Below are 20290 nucleotides of genomic sequence, written 5' to 3' on the forward strand. Positions count from 1 at the left end.
TTCTGCATTTTGGGATAGTTCTTCCCTACAAGCAGCCTGGACAGTGTTCCCGAAATACAGAATTTCATGCGTAGTTTTTGGGCGAGGTGTTGTTTTGGCATTTGTTTTGAGGGGGTTCCCTGGGTTCTGAGAGCCGCCTCTTGGCACAGAACTGCTCTGAGGCAAGGTGCAGAGGCAGAGGCGACTTCCCTGCGGCTGCTGCTGACGGTGTGTGTCCGCAGGGGGCTGCACGCCGCGGGCGCGGAGCCAGGCGGCGCTGGAGCGCTGCGCGGCCCTGCTGGGCCTGGACGAGGACGACCTGCGCGGGAGCCTCACCTCGCGCGTCATGCTCACCACGGCAGGGGGCGCCAAGGGCACGGTCATCAAGTGAGTGCGGCACCGGCGGGAGGGGCGGGGGCGGGCGGGAGGGGCCGCCCGCGCTGTCCCGCTGGGGGACGGCTCCGCGCCAGCCCCGCTCACGCACCGGCGCGATCGGCCCCCGCTGCCGCTTAGCCGGCTGCGGGCGTGAGCCGGGGTGCGCTCGGAGCAAGCGCAGCTGTCCAAAGCGCTTCTTTTAATGGCTCACCAAGCACGGGTGCACCCCCATGGTCGTACAGAAGTCACAGTGCTGAAGGCTGGCAGGCTTACAGCGCTTTGAATAAGTAACTCCTCTGTTGTATAAAATCTCTCGTGTGTCAGTGAGTACGCTCTGTGGCCAAAGAAAGTATAGCAGTCAGCCAGTTAAATCCACAGGCTGCACGGCAAATTGGATATGGTAAAAGATTTATCAGATACACTCTATTAAGGAACGTTAACGTGGTGCCTATCAGAAGACACTTGAATCTTTGTCATGGGGGCTGCACAGTGCTCCCGTGAGTGCTGCCCTGCAATAGGGCTGGGATGCTTTAATTAGAGGGCAGGATAGCCATTCCTCTAAATGTCTGAGTGATCAGTGTCCTTGTGTTTGTCATCTAATTCTTCTGAAACCAAGTTTTAACTTTAAAAACACCCCTGTAAATGGTAATACAGAAATATGCTGGTTTTGCCGGTTTTGGTAAACACACGTTTAATCTTGACTATTAATAAGGTTTCACAAAAACATGGATAGAAAGTGTGTTATTTTGGGTTTTTACATTTTTTTTTTCTAAAGCTCTTATCAAGATAACTTCCTAGGTACAGAAGCAAGATAGTGATTTCTTTCTGTATGCACATGGAAAAGAAATAAGGGCAAAGAACATGTATAAATGTGGTACTGGTGATAACATTTCAAAACCATGAAATGTATGACTCTTGCAAAACTGGGTTTTATGAAAATGACAATGCAGTTACCTGTTATTTATGAAAAACCTGTAGATTCCGCCACCATTCTCTTGCTGAGATTGAGCCTAGCACGCAAGCTGTCAGGGATGCTAGCTAAGATGCCTGCAACTGAATTGTGTGTTTTGACATTTTGTTTTCTATGTTGAGTATTTTCTGGAGTTCACATCAAAATCTGAACTTGGACTAAGCAGTTTTGAGCACATTAAAGTAATTCTCAGTGTTCAGCTGAATGTATCAATCTTTTAATTAGGGAGCTAATGAACATTCACTCCTTGGAAGAATACAGGTGTGCTTTTTATTAACTTATGGAAACAATCAGATTGTTTTAGTGAATTGGAAATACTGTATTCACATTACACCATATGTTTAATATATGAAACTCATAATTATCTGTATTAATGGGGTTTATTTAAGTTCCTTGCATATTTTGTCTTTGGAAATTTATTACAGAAATTATAATTATGGAAAAAGTTCTAATGCAGTGACAAATGGTAAGTAATGTTGGGGGGAGCAGGAGAGGGTGATGTGTTACTCTGCATTGGGTTAAAAGCTCAAGATCTAGACCTTTTAATTGTGTATTCAATAGTCCATTTCTGGAAAGTAAATTCTTTTCTGTCCAATGTAAATTCCTCCTCTCTCTCCCCCACCAGTTACTAGAAATTGGAGACTTTGAGTTATTGTCATCTTGCTGCCTTATAAGAAGATAATGGAGTGTTACAAGTAATTTTTTTCCCTTCATTACAAGCTTAATGTATAGGAAAGTGTCGGTCTTGCAGGAAAAAGTGTCTCCAGTTGAAAATATTGACCAGGTTTTTACAATTTGATCTTTTCCACACTATGTCTAAATTTTCAGCAAAATCTTTGATATATTTGTCCAGGAGAAGCTTTATCAGTATTGTGGATAACATTAGAGTAGAAAATTACTTATTATACAGTACAGGTGGCACTCATAGTAATTCATGGCAATATAACCATCGTAGGTTTTGAAAGTCAATAACATTTTTTACTTAATTCAAGTTAGGATGCACAGTAATTGCTGATCTTTCTCTGTTGACTTACTGCTTACCTGGTTATTCTCTATCTTTCATTTGCATTTTTTAATTCTTTTCAGCTTACTACTACCCACTTTCCTTTACTGAAATATATCTTGTGGATTTTTACATTATGAATTTTTAAAAAATAATCTTGTATGTTAATCTTGTTACCAAGATTTTCTGCTTTCTTAATTCAGTATTATTAGAGCCCTTTTTTGAGACTATCCTTAATTTCACATTCCTTTTAAGTGAAAGTGTTAAATAGAAGTGGAAGGGCTTTGAACAAATTATATCCATGTCAGATTCAGATGGCACCCCACTTTCAAGTGCTCTCAGTGAACTGCTGATTCAGCCTCTGAGAACAGATTCATTTTGGTTGTTGTACATATAACACATGCATAAGACTTGTCTGTATATTTTCCTTTTGAGGATGTTTGGTGGGACATATCAAGCTACCACCATTATCAGACACAACGTGTCACTCCTCAAGTGACACTGTCAAGGAGGGTTTCTTAATTTTTGTTACAGCTTTGAGTTTACTCTGGATTAAAACTGTAAAGATTTTCTGATCAGTGAATTTATCATGATAAGTCTGTAGCAGTATTAGCACTGTGCAGATTCAGAAGTCTGCAAACACAAGTAACTATGTTTTTATGCCAGCAGATCTTATTTTTCCCTTGTTTTATTTTGAGGGTATCAAAAATGAGTTCAGCAGACTCCTTACAACATCTCAGTGATTAATACATTAAACTTCTTTTGCTAGAATTTTCTAAATTTATGCATCTAAAAGCAAACATACTCTAATAAATACACTAATATCATCTTCTCACATGGCTTACTGCATGTAAAAGTGGATTGGACTATTTTAGATATTTGTTACATAGACACAATTTTTTCCATGGTAGTGTGGTTTAGAAACTACTTGACTGCTATCAGTATTAGAGTTTTGACAAGTACATTGTTTTGGTTTTTTTTTTTTTTTTTTTTGTTCCAGCAACCCAAAGAGGTGGTCATTTCTCTCTCTTTCTTAGGGACCTTTTGTGTGCAAGTAGATCATGTGAGTCCCAATAGGTCACAGTGAATAAATAGCTCGGCTGAAATCACTGTGCTCAGAGTATAACAAAGGCTTTGTTCTGCTAGGCACAGTGGAGCCAACAAGGAACAGTAGGAGGGTGATGCTAAATGCAACCTCTCTGAATTTTATTAAATAATCATGTGCAATGAACTGCCTGGGGGACTTGATGGCTGCGCTACATCTATCTGTCCTTGTCTCCCAAAACCCCATAATAATTACCTTTCTGGATGATGTTTTTGCCTTCCATGTGAAGTGTATTTATAGAGAGAAATAATGTGTTAGGATTCAAAATCTGGTACTTCTCTTAGACTGTAAATGTGCTGCTGTGCTTTTCTCTTGCTCAGTTTCTTCTTTTCCAAGAGCACTTTCACAGAGGACTTCATCATCACAAACTAAATTATTTTACAAGGTGAAAAAAATTAACTTGCATCATTCCAGGTTGTCCAGCTTATTTTGCAGTACATTTTCTACCAAAATGCAATTTTTTAGTGATGCTATTGGAGTGTCCATTGGAAAAACTTTTTCAAAAAATACTTTTCTACAGTATTTTGAACTTTAGCTTTTTTAAAATTACAAATGTGCTGCTTATATTTTTTAATTATGTGGAGTATTTAACTAGGTAAGGTTACTTAATCCAGGCTACTTTATTTATGAACCAGTAACCATATTGGATGACAGTAATGGATGGATATCACTTCATCTGCTCTCTCCCTCAGTTGTTGTCAATTATGGGCAAATTATACATGTTTTTAATTAAAGTTAATTTGTTCTGGAATATATTTGGGAACTGGATGGAGTTGTCCACAGTCTAAATCTTCCCCCATCCATGCTTTCCCCTAGGTCTCGAACTCTAGATTGATGGAAACCTTGCTGAAGAAAATGGCGTGAAGATCAACAAGGGTTTTTCTTGCAGCATTACCAATGTGCTTAGAATTTGGAAAATTTTTTCTCTATTCTATTCAAGTAGCTGATAAATTCAGGAGAGGGAAAGAAGGTGAAATGGAGGAAGGAGAATTTGTCTTTTCCTGTTCAGGCAAGAAACAAGAGAAAGAAAGAGATTAATTTGTCTTTGTGCAGACCAAAGAAAGGAAGAGCTGAGGGAAAGCAAGTTCATGAGAAGAAAGCTACTTGTTCTGAACATCAGTTCTGTGATGGGGCTCTTGTGTATCTACTGTCTCAGGGCATTTTCAGCATTGTTTAGCAGTTCTGAACTTTCAGTTGTGCAAAATGCATTGCAGGGTTACATTTTCTTTACATACGTGTTTGCTGCATTCTATGAAATTTAACAACAAGGGTTTGTGCAGTCTTTAGAATTGTACTTAACAGTGGCAGAATTTGCTATTTTGAACACTAGGACCATCTTGTAAATACATGGTCTAGCAGTACAACTATTTGTCATGTTGTTTAAAAAAGTAAGTTAAAAACATAAATGATTTTAATGTATTATATTATATAATAGGTCTGTAGCTGACAGGAATTAGTATTCTGATCTCTTAAACGTATCAGAACAGAATGCAAAGGTACCTTCCTTCTATTTATAAGCTGAGATTTCTGTCAGTACTCATTACCTTAAGATAAGATAGATACTTAGTGGAAGACAAGATTGTGTGTTAAAGCTAATCACTAGCAAATGTAATGTAGCTGCAAGTGTCCTTTGGGAATGGAGACTCTGGTTCCGTGCCTTACCAATCACAGTAGAAAGTGATCTCCATCACTCTCATGATTCTGAATCAGAAGTATTATCCTTGAAGAAATAAAAGAGTAATTATTAGTTAGTTTAGTGCTTATGAACTCTGGGAAGTGAAGGAAATTATGCAATTTGGGTAAGCTGTTGTGGTTTAACTCCAGCTGGCAACTCAGCCCCTCGTAGCCACTTGCTTACTCCCTGCCAGTGGGATGGGGAAGGGTAAAAATGAGAAAACAAATGGGTTGAGATAAAGACAGTTTAACAGGTAAAGCAAAAGCTACACATGCAAACAAAGCAAAACCAGGAATTCATTTTCCACTTCCTCTTGGAAGGTCAGTGTTCAGCTCCCCAGGATAGCAGGCTTCATCAAGTGTAGTGGTTACTTAGGAAAACAAAATTTAAAACTCATAGAATCATTCCCCTTTCCCTCTTCTTCCTCCAGCTTTTATTGCTGAGCCATATTATGATGCCATGTGATAGGGAATGTCCCTTTGGTCAGTTGGGGTCAGCTGTCCCAGCTGTGTCCCCTCTCAGCTTCTTGTTCACCCTTGGCCTCCTTACTGGTGTGATGGGGTGAGAAGCAGAAAAGATGCCAGAGCAAAAACTAAACTATAGGCTTTATTCTAGCAGAACAAATCATAAATAAATAGTTGAAATATTTTTTTGTAGATGGTGATGCATATATTTTAAATATCTTTGGAAATTGTCAATAGAGTTTCTAATTATCTAATAAACAGTTATGAAAGCATCTGAATCTCATTTCTACTGATGATAGCAAAACATTATTCTTTTTTACAGGTAAGATAGTCTAACTTGTCAAGATTGTTTCCTGCCTTGAGATTAGGGTTTTTTTTTAGGTCCTAATTTATGGTATGGGAAAGGCTGTTTTTAAGTTGAGAGTCTAATCTCAGTGTTTCACAGTAAGGGATTCTGAAAAATAAGTTCTGTATCTTATTTTTTTTAGGGTACCCTTGAAAGTGGAACAAGCAAACAATGCTCGTGATGCCTTGGCTAAAACCGTGTATAGTCATCTGTTTGATCATGTAGTGAAAAGGGTAAACCAGTGTTTCCCATTTGAAACTTCTTCTTTCTTCATTGGAGTTCTAGATATAGCTGGTTTTGGTAGGTATACTTAAAATAATTTCTAGTTGTCACTTTTTCCCACCAATGATTCAATAACAAATTTTGTAATGAAGAGTGGGAGGGTTTTCTTTTTGGTGTTGATGGTTCCTGTAAAGTTTTTGCTGTCTTTGACTCACTGAAAATCCAAAACAGGGACATGTTTTGTGATGTGCTCTAGTCCTGCCAAGATTGTCCAGGGGAGCAGCCTTTGGTTTTCAGGTCTTTAGAGTTTTGAAATCTACTTCCAGCCTGTTGTATCATAGATGCACGAGGGTGTATTGGTACAATGTCACTGTCTGGTAGCATCTTGCTTTGGTTTCCTGCCAACTGTCTGTCATTTATCTTAGAAATATTATCTGCTGCAGTATTTTTAGATGCCTTGTGTACAGCTTGGAAATCTGTAAAAGATTTCATTTTGCTGAAAGAAATGGCTATGGATCTGAACACATCTTTAAATATTAGCACTGCGAAGATTCTCTTATTTACTATTTAATTTAAACTCTTGGAACAGTTTTATCATAAAAGTTTAACTTCTGTCTTTCAGAGTACTTTGAACACAACAGTTTTGAACAATTCTGTATAAACTACTGTAATGAAAAACTGCAGCAATTTTTTAATGAAAGAATTCTGAAAGAGGTATGATATATTTAATGTTATATTTGAGGATTTGTTTTTTTACTGTTATATTTGAGGATTTTTTTTTTGGCTGAAAAGATACTATAAGTAGCACTGCTTTTAATAAGATTACACGTTATGTTTGAATAAAACATACTGACATACTGTTTCCATATTATGTGACATCTGGTTGTGTCAGAAAATAATGTGGATTTTTGAAAACCAGCAATGAGGTATCCAGACATTGGATAATCACTAATACCTAATGAAAAGATTGAATTGAATAGGCTTGTCATTAAGGTGTTAAAGTTGGAATATATTAAGCAGTGTAAGGAAATTCTCAAATGTATGTTGATTCATGCTGTATTTTTTAAAATTGCTTCATGTTTATTAGAAGAAATAATTTTTTTTCTTGATTTTTTCCTTCAGTAAAAAAACCAATTAAGAGTGGTGTTTTCTCTTTTCAATTATTTTTTTTTTTGTAACTTTAGGAACAAGAACTTTACCAGAAAGAAGGCCTGGGGGTTAATGAAGTTCGTTATGTCGATAATCAGGACTGTATAGGTATGTACTTCTTGAATTGTCGAGCTTTTTCTTACTGTCATGAGGAAAAAACTTTCAAGCAGAAGAGTTGAAATATGCATAGCACTAGTAATTATATGGTTTTATGCATAGCCTCATTCAATTCACAGTCTTTAGAGTTCATAGGCATTTCTACAGTACAAGCATCAGCAATTTCATCCTTTCCACAGGAAAAAGTTTGTAGTAAAAATTCCTCTTTAAAAAGCAGTTTCATAGAGAATGGAAAAAAGTTGCAGAACTGTGAGTTTGTGTCTAATAGTTTCTAGAGCATGAATTTCTGTGCCAGCATTCAGGGGCTTTGGAATATGTATGTGAGACAGCAAGGCAATGCAGTTGTTAAATGTTGTGAAACCACCACTGTATTCTCAATTCTGGTCTGCCTTTCCTAAAACAAATTTCTACTTCTCACTGGATCATATTGTCAAATTGAAATTTTAACCTTTTAGCTTTGACATGTGGTGAAATGTGGGTGAAAAGCTAAAAAATCTCCCCCAGCAATTGAAGCTAGGCCTAGGATCATACTGTAAGAAGACTTAGGCACTTTTTGGATGACTAATTTCAGCTTGAGACCAAGAGTTAAAATCAAACAATCAGTTCCTGATCGTTTTCTCCCATATGCCACATGAGTTAGGACTTCTAGATTTGATGGATATCCTATACATACCTATTAAGATATATAGAATTGATTTGCCATGACTTCTTGTATTTTGTTTAATGGCTTTCCAAAGATACTTTATGAGCGTCAGATCAGCTGCATCTAGGTGCGTAATGTTCAGTGCCGATACAAGTTGCTATATTCAATTTCCATAAATATATTATTTTTTTATTAATAGATTTGATTGAAGCAAAATTAGTAGGTGTACTGGATATTTTGGATGAAGAAAATCGTCTTCCCCAGCCAAGTGATCAGCATTTTACTTCAGTTGTGCATCAAAAACACAAGGACCATTTCAGGCTCTCAGTAGGTTTATTTTTGTTGTCTGTCTTGTTTTAATGAAACAGTTCTTGGAACAGTTGATAGCAACACTTGAATTTAATGAAAATCTTTCGTAAGAAATCTCATACCACCCAGTCTGCACAGTCTGTACCTCTTTGTTAAGGACAAGTTTGGTTATTACATTTGACGAAAGGTTCGCTAAAGGCTTCAAGGAATTCTAATATCCTGCTGAAACTAAAGCCATATTCTTCACTTACATTTGAAGTTTTTTAACATGTAAAACATGAAAAGGAAGTAAATACACATTTTAATTTAGATTGTTCCATATCAGATGAGTTATTTTGTTTTTCTTCTAAAAAATTTCTTGCTTTGACGAACATTTGACTCATGTCTAGTATCTAGCTAGCACTTCAGAGATAAATACAGGACTCATACTAGGAAAATTTTTTTGTTGCTTATTTTTTAATATACAGCACTGTCTGGAAGATTAAGGCAAATTGTTGCAATTTATATCCATGAATTGTATTGAAATTTAAAAAAAAGCTGAAAAATGCACGCAAAGTAAGCCGTTATTTATAATCCATTTACTAAAATTGTCATCCTTTTACCTTGTTTAATTTTCCACTTAATCCTGCTTGCCTCAATTGCTGTGCAATGAAACATTCTGATGGTATGATCAGCTGGGTGCTTGCCTGTTAAGATACACCATCTAAAGCCGTATCTTGAGCTTCGGTCTAATCCTAACAAGGTTATTTATCAGCTGTCAAATTTATGATAAAGAAAGTTTTATTAAAGGCACAACCAAAATCAACTGTCTGGAATTAGCAATCCTGATGGCTTGTATTTTGAATGCATTGTATTTAAGGGTGTGGAAGAGTTTGAAATTAGGTTTTTAAAACATCATGGTTTGGACAGGAATGGTAGTGATCAGCACAATTGTACTTACAGGAAATGTGATTTTTAACACTTAGTGCTCCTGGCAGATCATGGTGGTGATCTAAGAATAAACTTTTTCTTGGTTTCTATTGCAATACTTCTTTGTAATTCAACTTCTTAATTCCAGATTCCTAGAAAGTCTAAATTGGCCGTTCACAGAAATATCAGAGACGATGAAGGCTTCATTATCCGACACTTTGCAGGAGCAGTATGCTACGAGACGGTAATTTTATCTATGAAACACTATGTTTATTGTGTTTTGTAGAACATTTCTACTTTTTCAGTGCATATTGCTTAAATGACAAAATTCCTTGTGATCAGAAGTTCAAACATTGATATGTCTTAACTTTGAAACAAATTTTTTGTATATTTGACAGAATTGACAGTTTCTTTTAACTTTTTAGGTTACAGCCTATTTTAATGACATGTGTTTTGTGTAAAAGTTGATTTCAAATCTATAGGTAATGGTGTCAGTATTATATATATATATTAATTCCCAACCTACTGCAAATTTTGCATCAAAAGGCGTTTACATCCTGGGGAGAAGAATAAACTATGTGATAAAAAGTATTGTTAGTGAAAAGTATCTTTTTGGTAGCATGATTATCCTTGTACACAGTCCCCATCATACTTTGTGTTTTCCATTTCTACTGTCAATGGACTCATTTGTGTAAAAATACAAAAAACCTGAAATTGCTACCTTCAAAATACATTCCAGATTCTTGTGCTGTTTTGACTATTACTTATTGTACAAAAACATTGCAAGACCTGAAGCCAGTATCTAGACCATCAATTTTCAAAAATGAAAGTTTAAGATAAAATGAAGATCCATAAGGCTTTGTAGTTCTGTATAATTTCAACATGTATGAAGGACGCTACTTGAGTTACTTACTTGGCTGCTTACATATTCCTCTCTTGTGTCTTCATGGCTTGAGGAAACTTTGGAGGCCTGTGTTAGTCCTTTGATTCTTATCACCCGTTTGTGGGATATCTGGAAGTTGGCGTTTTCTTCAAAGTAGTCTTGGCATCTTCTGTTCATTGATATCAAAGTCTCTATTAAGTCGCACCAAAAGCTATTGAGGATTTTGTAAATGTGAAATTGGATACCAATGTATTGATCATTGAGTTTCAATGTAATGTATTGTTCTTCTCAAAGTTAGTGATCCAATTCAAATAAAGCAGATACAAAGTTTGTAGGAAGTGACCATATGTTTTATTATATCAAGTGTTCATAAACAATCATAGTACTTCTAAAATAACCTGTTTTCATTTCATTTTTCAAACTGTAGATTTAAGTATGCACGATAATTCCCATTCCACAGTAGATCTTAAGTGATATTACAAGCAGTGAAGAATTAAGCTTCTCAGAACTCTTAGGTGATGATGATGTGCTGAGTGCTGGAAATGGAAGGAGGATAGTTATTGACAAAAAAACAACTGATCTCTTTAAAGGCACCAAACCTTTCTTTGGGTTTCATAATTCCAACAATATCCTGCAAATTTGAAGAATGTCTTTTCTTTCTGGCATTAGCGTTTTGTGTATCCAGCTGAAAAGTTGTTTGGAATAATATATTAATATTTACACCATGTATTCTTGCTGATTTTGGAATTAAGTATGTAGCTATGTTTCCTTTCATTTTCTAATTAGACGGAATTAACTTGGATAGTAAAACAAATGTGCTTTTATCTCTTGGGTTTTCTTTTCAGATGCAATTTGTGGAAAAAAACAATGATGCTTTGCATATGTCTCTTCAGTCTCTTATATGTGAATCCAAGGACAAGTTTGTTCGACAGTTGTTTGAGACCAACACTAACAACAACAAGGATCCCAAACAAAAAGCTGGGAAACTCAGTTTCATCAGCGTGGGTAACAAATTCAAGGTAAAATCATATAGTAAAGAGTCCTGTCTTCTTGTAATATATGCCAGTTTTATGTTACTGGAATTAAGTAGAACCCAAGGTTGGGAGAACTAGCAGTAACTTGAGATTCAGAAGAAAATTGGGTTAAATAGATGTTTTTCTTCTGTTGAATTATAAGAAACTGGTATATTTAAGCTACATGCTATGCATTTTTGTCAAACGTATCTTCCATAATAGTCCTTACAGAGATTATGCAGTGATTTTTAGGTCAGAATCTTTCAAAGCCTCATAGATGTCTTTATTCAAAAGATTTTGAGATTTAAATTTGGATTCTGTGGACTTTAAAATGTTCTAGATGTGACAAAATATGTTCTTCCATCATATTGTAATTATGCATTCTAGAAGATGTATTGATTCACTACAGTTGGCCAAACTATCAAAATTCAATACGTAACCTAACCATAGTTTTTCCTTTTCTGAAGCATATACTTAGTCGTGGCTTACGCAGGAAGATATTCATTGTGCTGAATGTTTCTTTTCTCAATACCTGAATCTGATGCTTCTCCTCATTTTCTCCTTTCTTCTGATGTTATAAAGCTGACCTTCAAACCTTGTCTTCTCCAAACGTTTTCTACATCCTTTTCTCATTCAGCAGTTTTATTTTAGCTGGAATATTCCAGCTCAGGATGGCTAGAAAGAGAACAGTAGGGGAATTAAGAGATGAAAAGCAGGCACATCGTGGGCTGCAGGTAAATTTTTCAGTCTCGTGGATTTACAGTTGGTAGAGCTGCAGCAATTTCAGCAAGAGCTCTTTTCAACACGTCTGGGCCAGATCCAATGAAGGATTTGTATGCCTTCAAGTCAAGTGCTGAAGCAGTTTTGGTATGCTACCGTACCTAGGGCCACCAAAACCCACCTCATGTTCCTAGCTAGACTCCTTACACAGTCCCTGGGGAACACAAGTATCTTAGACAATCCAAAAAACTTGTACATAGGGTGAGACACTGCCAGTAGCAGAAGAGTGTTTCTGCATTTCTCCCCCATATCAAGGTTAAGTACTGGATCAGGACTGCAAGATAAATTCCTTCTTGCATGATCATATTTTGTGGCTAGCATTTGGAACTATTCTCTAAAGATGCAGGGGCTGAAGAACAGGAAGGATAGCAGCACACTTGCTTTTTATAGTGATAAGTATTCTGCTTCAGGTCTATATTGTATTCAGTGTTCTATGGCTATTTTATTTCCTGTACTGAGCACCAAGATATTGGTCAATCTCACAAAGGGTGTTCTCATTACACCCTTCTGGAGTTGTTTGGTTAGGTAGCCAGAAATAAAATTTTCATGGGGCCAGGAAGAGTAGGATACAGAGCCTGACTTGTAAGGTAGTGGTTTTGGCATTTAACTGGGAATTGAGCAGACAGCTCTCTTGAGTTTTGCTCTGATGATTCTTTTTAATTCCTTCCTATTCTGTAGTGGTTGTTGAATTATTAAAGTGTAGCAATTTGTTTAATATAAAATGCATGATCATCAGGTACTCTGAAAAGTTGCATACAAATAAGCCATGTCCTGAGCAAACCCTACAGCCATGAGTCTGCTTTAAATGAAGCTAGGATCCACAATTTTTTAGAGCTGTATTTAAAAAATGAAATCAACTGGGGGATCTTTTGAGGTAGTTTCCTCTTCCTTCCATCTGGATTTTAAATTTCTCTTGGATTTAGCACTCCACCTTCAGGTGATGTGGTCTTGTGCATTATACCACTGCCCAAGGAGAGGTGAATTGAAAGGGAGGCATTTTTAAAGTGAAGCAGAAATTTTGTGGGGAACTTTTTTGGATTTCCTTTTGAAACTTTGGTATTCACCTCTCCATCTAGAACACAACTAATGTCCTCCTTGGATCTGGCCCATCAATCTATAATTCTTTCAATGTTTTCAAGTTTCATGGCATTTTGAATGTATGTGTTACTTCCAGTAATTCATTTAGTGTTACCTTCCCAGACACAGCATGTGATGCTGATGAACACTAATAGCCTTGAAAATTTCACTTCAGATGACATCAAAATAAGGTCTTTTATCTTACTACATATTTCATTTCTTTAAGAATAAGAATCCTTTGTGCATTTATTTGTAAGTCAGTCTTCTGAACTACTGAAACTGGAACTTCTTCTAATTATATCAATTATTAGATGATGTTGCAGGGACTTCTTTTTATGAAATCCTTCACACATCCCTTCCTTATAACTAATTAAAATTAATTCTCATTAATCAGTTGAGAAAATAATGATTAATTTATCATTGGATCTCTTCAAGTTTATTTCAGATGATTTTACCTTATGCTAATAATGAATTAAATTGTGACAATTCCAAGAGCAGTAGTTTTAGCAATATGTTTTTTAATCATGTACACATTTTGTTGGAGAAATTCACCTGAAAATGTCTCTAGCTTATTTCTTGGCAAATCACAGAGTATAAGGAAGGGGTATTTTTCCTTAAGCAGAAATGTATTTTGTTGATGGAAATTAATCTGTCTAATGCAAATTTAAGTATTTCTGACTTAAGAAAACATATTATGATCAAGTGGAGATATAAAGAGTATATGTAAAGAACTGAGCAAGAGGTTATTAGTGTTTGTCATGCTTCTTGTGGCATTCTTTCTAACCACATCCACGTTAAGTTAAAAAAATCCCAAACCAATTTTATCTACCAGAGGGACAACTGGCAGCTGTAGGTGATGCACACTACGCATACAAATCTTGTTTCTTGGATTCAAGGTAATTGATAGATCTTGTTAAAAAAATTTAGTCAAAAGTCAGATCCTTTGAATTTTGCTTCTAGTGCTGAAAATGAATATGTTAGGACATACTGAATTTTGTATTGCTGCAATCTATACACTTAAAGTTTGCTAATAAACTAGAAAGGCTGGCCCAGCAGTAATTTATGTGGCAAAACAGATACACCTCTTAAGTAAAAATATTGCTGTTTTTCTGATGTGGTTTTGGAATATTTTAAGTCCCTACCAATTACTTTCAATAGCAAATCTAAACTGGTTTTTTCTGATAGCTTTAAGTCTCTGGTTATCCTGAAGACTTGACTCCAAATAATAGTAGTATTGCAGTCTTTTCTCATCACAGTATATTTAAATGCAACGTCAGCAAATGTAATTTTAAAATTGTAGTTTTTTGTCATCAGTAGAGAATTAAAAAGTTGGAAGTTTGGAAATAAAAATAGATTATTGCAGGTAAATGTTGACATAACTTCAAAAAAACCCAGAAGAAAAGCCTGAGAATATATTTTGTGTTAATTATTTAACATAGAAATAATGCCTGTTACAGATTAAATTTGGGATTTCACAAATTTTCAGTGTGTTTTTTTTAAATGATTGCTGATTGGTCTATTTTTTTAAATAATTTTATTACATAGTCATTATTTTTTATTTTCCCAAATGGGCACGCATGGTTTTTTTTTTTGATAATTATGTTGTAATAAGTGACTAGTCCATGCAGTGTTGTTGTACAATTAAATACAAGCCATTTCCTCAGGGCCATTCATGCACACTTGCATGATTTTGTCCATTAGAACTGGTGAATGTTTAGTTGATCAGTTCAGTCTCACTAACAATGAACATGCATGCAGTAATGCTGTACCTCTATTCGGTGTGTGTATTTCTGTACATGCCGTGGCAAGGCTGTTGAAGTACCTGTTTTCTTTTACAGACTCAGTTAAATTTACTTCTTGAGAAGCTTCACAGTACTGTAAGTATATATACAGATGTAGGTTCACAGTTTTTTGACATAAAGCAAAATCGATTATCTCAATATTAGGGCTTACAATAAATGTGATTAGCAATTGCTTTAGAGTTTGCAGCTACATGGCACTTTGGGAACGTCTTCCTGTGCGTGTAATGGTTATTGATTTACTTGAAAAAGAAAAACCCACCACCTTTAAAAAAGTTGTAGAATGAAAGTTAAAAAATTAGAATAAGCAATGTGAAATCTGTCTATGCTTCAATCTCCTTTTTTGTCACTTTTACTTCTTTCTGTGCATTGGTTATCACTGATGACTAGTTTGCAGAAAATTTAGAAATGTTTCTTAGAAGTAAGTTATCTAAGAAGTAATTTATTATTAATTGCTGTTTTTGTATGCCATAAAGTCATTATTTTTTTTCATTTTGCTTTTTTGATAGGCTGTAAATGCACATGTGGTCAAAGAAACTGAGTCCCCTAATGAATATTTGTTATTTTGGCTGATGTAATTAGATAGTTTGTGAAATTCTCCATGTACAACATGCCATTTTATTTTAGAATTTGGAGTTGCAGGAACACAGTGTCATTACTCTTGACCACATGTTCTAACCAATTATAGATATTAGATTATACTATGTCAAAAAAAGAAAAAGGGTGGAAAATCAGGGGAAACAAAGCCATGATATACTTGGACTATAGCCAGCATATAAGATTTTACTGTAGTCATGACGCCAGTCTGAGGGGTGATCTATTTCACCCAGAACATTCTGGAACTGAAATACAGTCCAGGGAAAAAAGTGTGTGGCCAGGCTTGCTGTACTCTTGAGTTTAGCTAATCCATGATTGAGGAGATATTGTTAATACAGAGTTCCCTTGGCAGGTGTTGTCTCATTTTCAACTGAGTGGTGGAAAAAGAGAGCATATGCTACAAACTGGGATTAGTACTACATTTTCTCAGTCCTAGTTTTGTTTTAGTATATGCAAAGTTGTCATTAGCAGTCACCTGTTACAGGAAAATCTGAATAATTGGATGGTGTTTGGCAAAATGTTATCCTTGATGAATGTGAAATGATCAGAGAGAGCAGTGGTGAAAACTAGCACATATGGTCATAACAGAGCAGCAGACTGGAAGAACATCAGGGGAGGGAGACTGAAGCTGTGAGCCAAAGGAAGTTGTAAAAAGTAGAAGTTAAGGAAGGTCAGGTTCATCTGGCATGATTCTCATGGAGTCCGGTAGCATGTTTGCTTTTGTGAACTCTGGGGCATTTTAGTGTTGTGACTGTGGAAGATACTGAGGGGTAGTAGGATATGGAGTCATAAATCATAGATTGTATACATGTTAAGGAGAATAGTTGAGTGAAAATTCAACAGAATTGAGGATCCAGTTAATAGCTTGAGCACTGAGATCAGTTACATCAAGACCAAGGTTGCAGTGCAAAACTGCTATGTGAGAGAAAAAGAATGGGGCTTGGACTTGATTATCTTTAAGGCCCATTCCAACCCCTTTACATTCCATGGTTCTATGATAATGTCAGCATTTAGAATACTATTATTTTATATCTTTTTTTCTCCGCACCCATAAGTCTTAAATCATTAACTGTTATTTTAGGAGTTTTACAAATTTGTGTATTTTGCTAACTTCTTGCTTTGGTCATAGGGGTCAAGTTTTATTCGCTGTATCAAACCTAATCTAAAGATGACAAGTCACCACTTTGAAGGAGGACAGATCCTCTCTCAGCTTCAGTGTTCAGGTAATGTATGCCTCTGGTATTTTTCCCTCTGATTTTTACTTTGGTGATTATATATTACCCTAAGTTTGAAATACGTAGGATGAAAGCAGTAGTTCTTTGCTTGAACTGTTTTCTAGAAGGTAGATTATTTATGCCTTATAAACAGCTATTTAGATTTTTAGTAACAGCATTCATTTTAGAAATAATTAATCTGAATTGTCGTTAGGACTCTTCTTGCAAAGAAGAGTTGCTCACATTATTAAAAGGGCACTAGTTCAGTCTGGAATAATAGAATTTTGAATTTCTGTGGCAGCTGAAGTGCTAGAAACTCCTGTGTGCATTTAGAGGCAGTCAGTGTTAACTGAGGTATCTAATAATTGAAGCACATCAGTGTTCTTAGATTTTATAGATACTATGATCAAGTTTAATTATACTGGTTTACTTTCTCAAAAGTTTCTTTATATCACTATTAATTTGATTTGGAGCTGAACATCTAACATGGATGAAATACTGCATCTTCATTATTCTTGAAATGCTAGATGCTTTCCAAATTTATAGCTTTATTTGCTCATGCCCTGCTGAACTTTTTTAAAAACAAAGACAGCGTAAACAAATTAAATTTCTGTTGAAAGCAAGTATGCAAAAGATTAATTTTTGTGACAGTAACCACAAGTTAAGGTCTAACTTGAAAACATAGCTGCAGCCTCCGTGGATAGGGTTATGTCAAGTAGTGGGTAAAAACTGGTATGGCCTGTGCTGCTGAAGTAATTTGAATCTTACTGACAGTGTCTGGGTTTACTGACGTCCTAGTTGCAGCCAAAATGCAGTAACATTATTCAGGACATTAAAGTTACATCTCAGCGGCTGATACTTTGTATTTCAAGTACACTAAATGTTCTGGCACTGCATATGTATTTGAGGTTGCATCTGCACCACATCTCACAAATACCATTCACATGATTAAAATAAAAGCCTGGTTGGACATTATTTGCTGATTTCGGGTGTGGATTTGGTCTTTTTGTCAAAATGTCAAATCTGCTGAAAAAGAAAAAAGGTTTTAGAAGAAATATTAGAAGAAAAATCCTATGGATGATTAAGTGTTACTTACCTCTCAAATAGGGAGAAAACTTTATGGGCTTTTCTCATGTGGTCAGTATTAACTTTTTGTGACTGGTCACATAATCAAAACACACTACAGGCTTGATCAAATCCCAGCTGGACTTTGTGGTTTGGTCTCTGAACAATGTCTTTGAGTCTTATGTCACAAACCTACTGGTTATCATAAAATTCACTGCTTAATTTGCATGTTACTGATCCCAGCTTTTGTGTATGTGTCTCTGTGAATTTAGGGATGGTGTCAGTTCTGGATTTGATGCAAGGTGGTTTCCCATCACGAGCTTCATTTCATGAACTATACAATATGTACAAGAAATACTTGCCTGAAAAATTGGCTCGACTGGACCCTAGGCTATTTTGCAAAGTAAGGAATTAATTCTTCTGTATCATCCAGGAGAGAAGATAGATTGTGATGTGGGCTTTTGTGTTTTTTTGAAGGAGGCAGAATATAATCCTTTCTGTTTTCTGTCTTTCAGGCCCTATTTAAAGCCCTGGGACTGAATGAAAATGATTACAAATTTGGACTAACCAAGGTGTTTTTTAGACCCGGCAAGGTAATCTTTTTCTTGGAGTTCATGACTATGAATCTTAGAATAATTTCAGTTTCAAAGGACCTTTGAAAGTGACAATGTTTAACACATTGATAAAAGTGTGGCCAGCCTAAATAAGGTTGCCCGGGATTTGTATAAATAATTTTGTTCATTTTCTTTGAATAAACCACAAAATTCATACTGATACAATTAGTTTTATAGTCTTGTTGCTGATGCTACAGTATTTCTAATGCAATGTTTGTATTCCAAGAATTACGTTGACTATTAAAAAGAGGAAGCCAGAGCCAAGAAGAAATATTTTTTAGTAAAATCTGTTTATAACTGAAATCTTTTTCTGTGATTCTAAGCACTGCTTCTATTCAGAGAAAGGAGATGAAGTCAAGAGCTGTTGTGATGGGAAAGGAAAATTATTGTAATCCCAGAAGAATGTTCTTCTTGTCATATAATTACTGAAAAGCAGAAGTGCAGGATTTTCAGAAAACATTGCCTTCAATGGGAAACTTATACAAAGGTTAAAATTTGAGAAGTGCTTTCAGCTTTTTTTTTTTTTTCTCACAGATATATAATTAGATGTGTCTTGATGTTGTGGAAGGCCAGAATTCATTTCCAGGACATAGAAAAACAATTGATTTTTAAAAATTTTGGCAATAAATATTTTTGGTGACTAATAAATGGTTATATTATTCAAAATGCCAAGTGTTGGACATCCATAAAACAAACATACAAAAAATCTGCAGTTGTAATTTCCATTATCATTAAACAATAAAGAGAAATAAAATTTATCTGCTGACTTTAATTGAAAGCTGATATAATGACATACAGTTTGTTATGTTATTTTAACTCAGTATGATCTCAAATGATAATGTCTAACACTCTCTGTCCTCCTAATATGTAAAACTTATTTTAATTATCATTTAGTTTGCAGAGTTTGATCAGATAATGAAGTCTGATCCGGATCACTTAGCAGAGCTGGTTAAACGAGTGAATCGCTGGCTTATCTGCAGTCGTTGGAAAAAAGTTCAATGGTGTTCTCTCTCGGTGATTAAATGTATGTGTTTTATGTTTTATTAACTCAAAATGTTTGTTAAAAAGACAGCAAAGCAATTATTAACACCTTGAAGTGTGGCCAAGGACATGAATAGCATATGGTTACATACTGAAGTCTGAGTAATTGATTTCAAGGTTGGTGGGATTTTTCTTGACGTTTACTGTGCATAAGATGGTGGGGAATGGAGACTGGCACTTATGGTGTGCTTCAGATAAGGTATCTGGGAGATGGAGAAAGGTCTGATGCAGAATGTCAGCAGTCTCTAATAACATGGAGTGTGAAAACTGTGCATTAAAATGGGGAAAAAAAGCATAAAGGCCTCATGCCAGTACACACACGGCTGTGCATTTGGACCAGCACAGTGTGTCACTGATTATTATTTGTTGTTATTTATAGTGGAGCAAATAGAATTTCTGAATTCTTATATACAGATTTAAAGCATCAGAGATTGTAACACTAAAATCTTGGGTTTGACCTAGACATTGATGCCATTTAGTCTATTTTTTTTCAGAAAGACAGGGCAGAAAGTATGTCACTGTGTGCAAAAAATAGAAACACAGGGAAATAATATAATTATTTCTTTGTAGTATTTTGTGGGAAATTGGAAGCTAATTTTATTCCCAGAACAAAGCTGAAACAGATAAACAAGAAGTGCATCTTTGTGACCACCTAAGTCCAGTGGTTAAACATCACTGTGCTCACAAACCGTGTGCTAAAGGCAGTCTGGATCCACAGGCATCTATGTTTTCTCTAGTAAATCTGTAGAACTCATTTGTTGTTGCACCTAAAATACTTAGTGCACATGCATGTGCCAATGCCTTGATTCGCTGTTTAACTTGCCTCCTGGTCTCAATCATTTAGAGCCTTTCAATGAAGACTGTATTAGAACAAAAGCTAGAGTTTTGTTCGGTGGTTGTTTTTTTTTTTTTCATTCCAATATTGTAGAGAAATGCTCAGT

The 20290-nt window shown here is 35.7% G+C and overlaps 1 protein-coding gene across 5 annotated transcripts in view; it reads left to right on the top strand.

Annotated features, from left to right (window-relative positions):
• MYO6 (myosin VI) overlaps nt 1–20290 on the top strand; it is a 101364-nt gene that overhangs the window by 59128 nt on the left and 21946 nt on the right. For 4 of the 5 annotated variants that reach the window (XM_068183869.1, XM_068183870.1, XM_068183871.1 and 1 more), the window contains 12 exons: nt 222–366; nt 6060–6217; nt 6762–6853; nt 7324–7396; nt 8248–8375; nt 9415–9510; nt 10995–11168; nt 14858–14896; nt 16545–16638; nt 17967–18097; nt 18210–18287; nt 19203–19332. In XM_068183869.1, the coding sequence (XP_068039970.1) occupies nt 222–366; nt 6060–6217; nt 6762–6853; nt 7324–7396; nt 8248–8375; nt 9415–9510; nt 10995–11168; nt 14858–14896; nt 16545–16638; nt 17967–18097; nt 18210–18287; nt 19203–19332 (1338 nt within the window). Of the gene's footprint in view, nt 1–221; nt 367–6059; nt 6218–6761; nt 6854–7323; nt 7397–8247; nt 8376–9414; nt 9511–10994; nt 11169–11799; nt 11897–14857; nt 14897–16544; nt 16639–17966; nt 18098–18209; nt 18288–19202; nt 19333–20290 lie in introns of those variants that run through there. The other variant, XR_010997075.1, reaches the window with a different exon arrangement.

Source organism: Anomalospiza imberbis, chromosome 3, assembly GCF_031753505.1.
Source record: "Anomalospiza imberbis isolate Cuckoo-Finch-1a 21T00152 chromosome 3, ASM3175350v1, whole genome shotgun sequence".
In the NCBI taxonomy this organism is placed as follows: Eukaryota; Metazoa; Chordata; class Aves; order Passeriformes; family Viduidae; genus Anomalospiza; species Anomalospiza imberbis.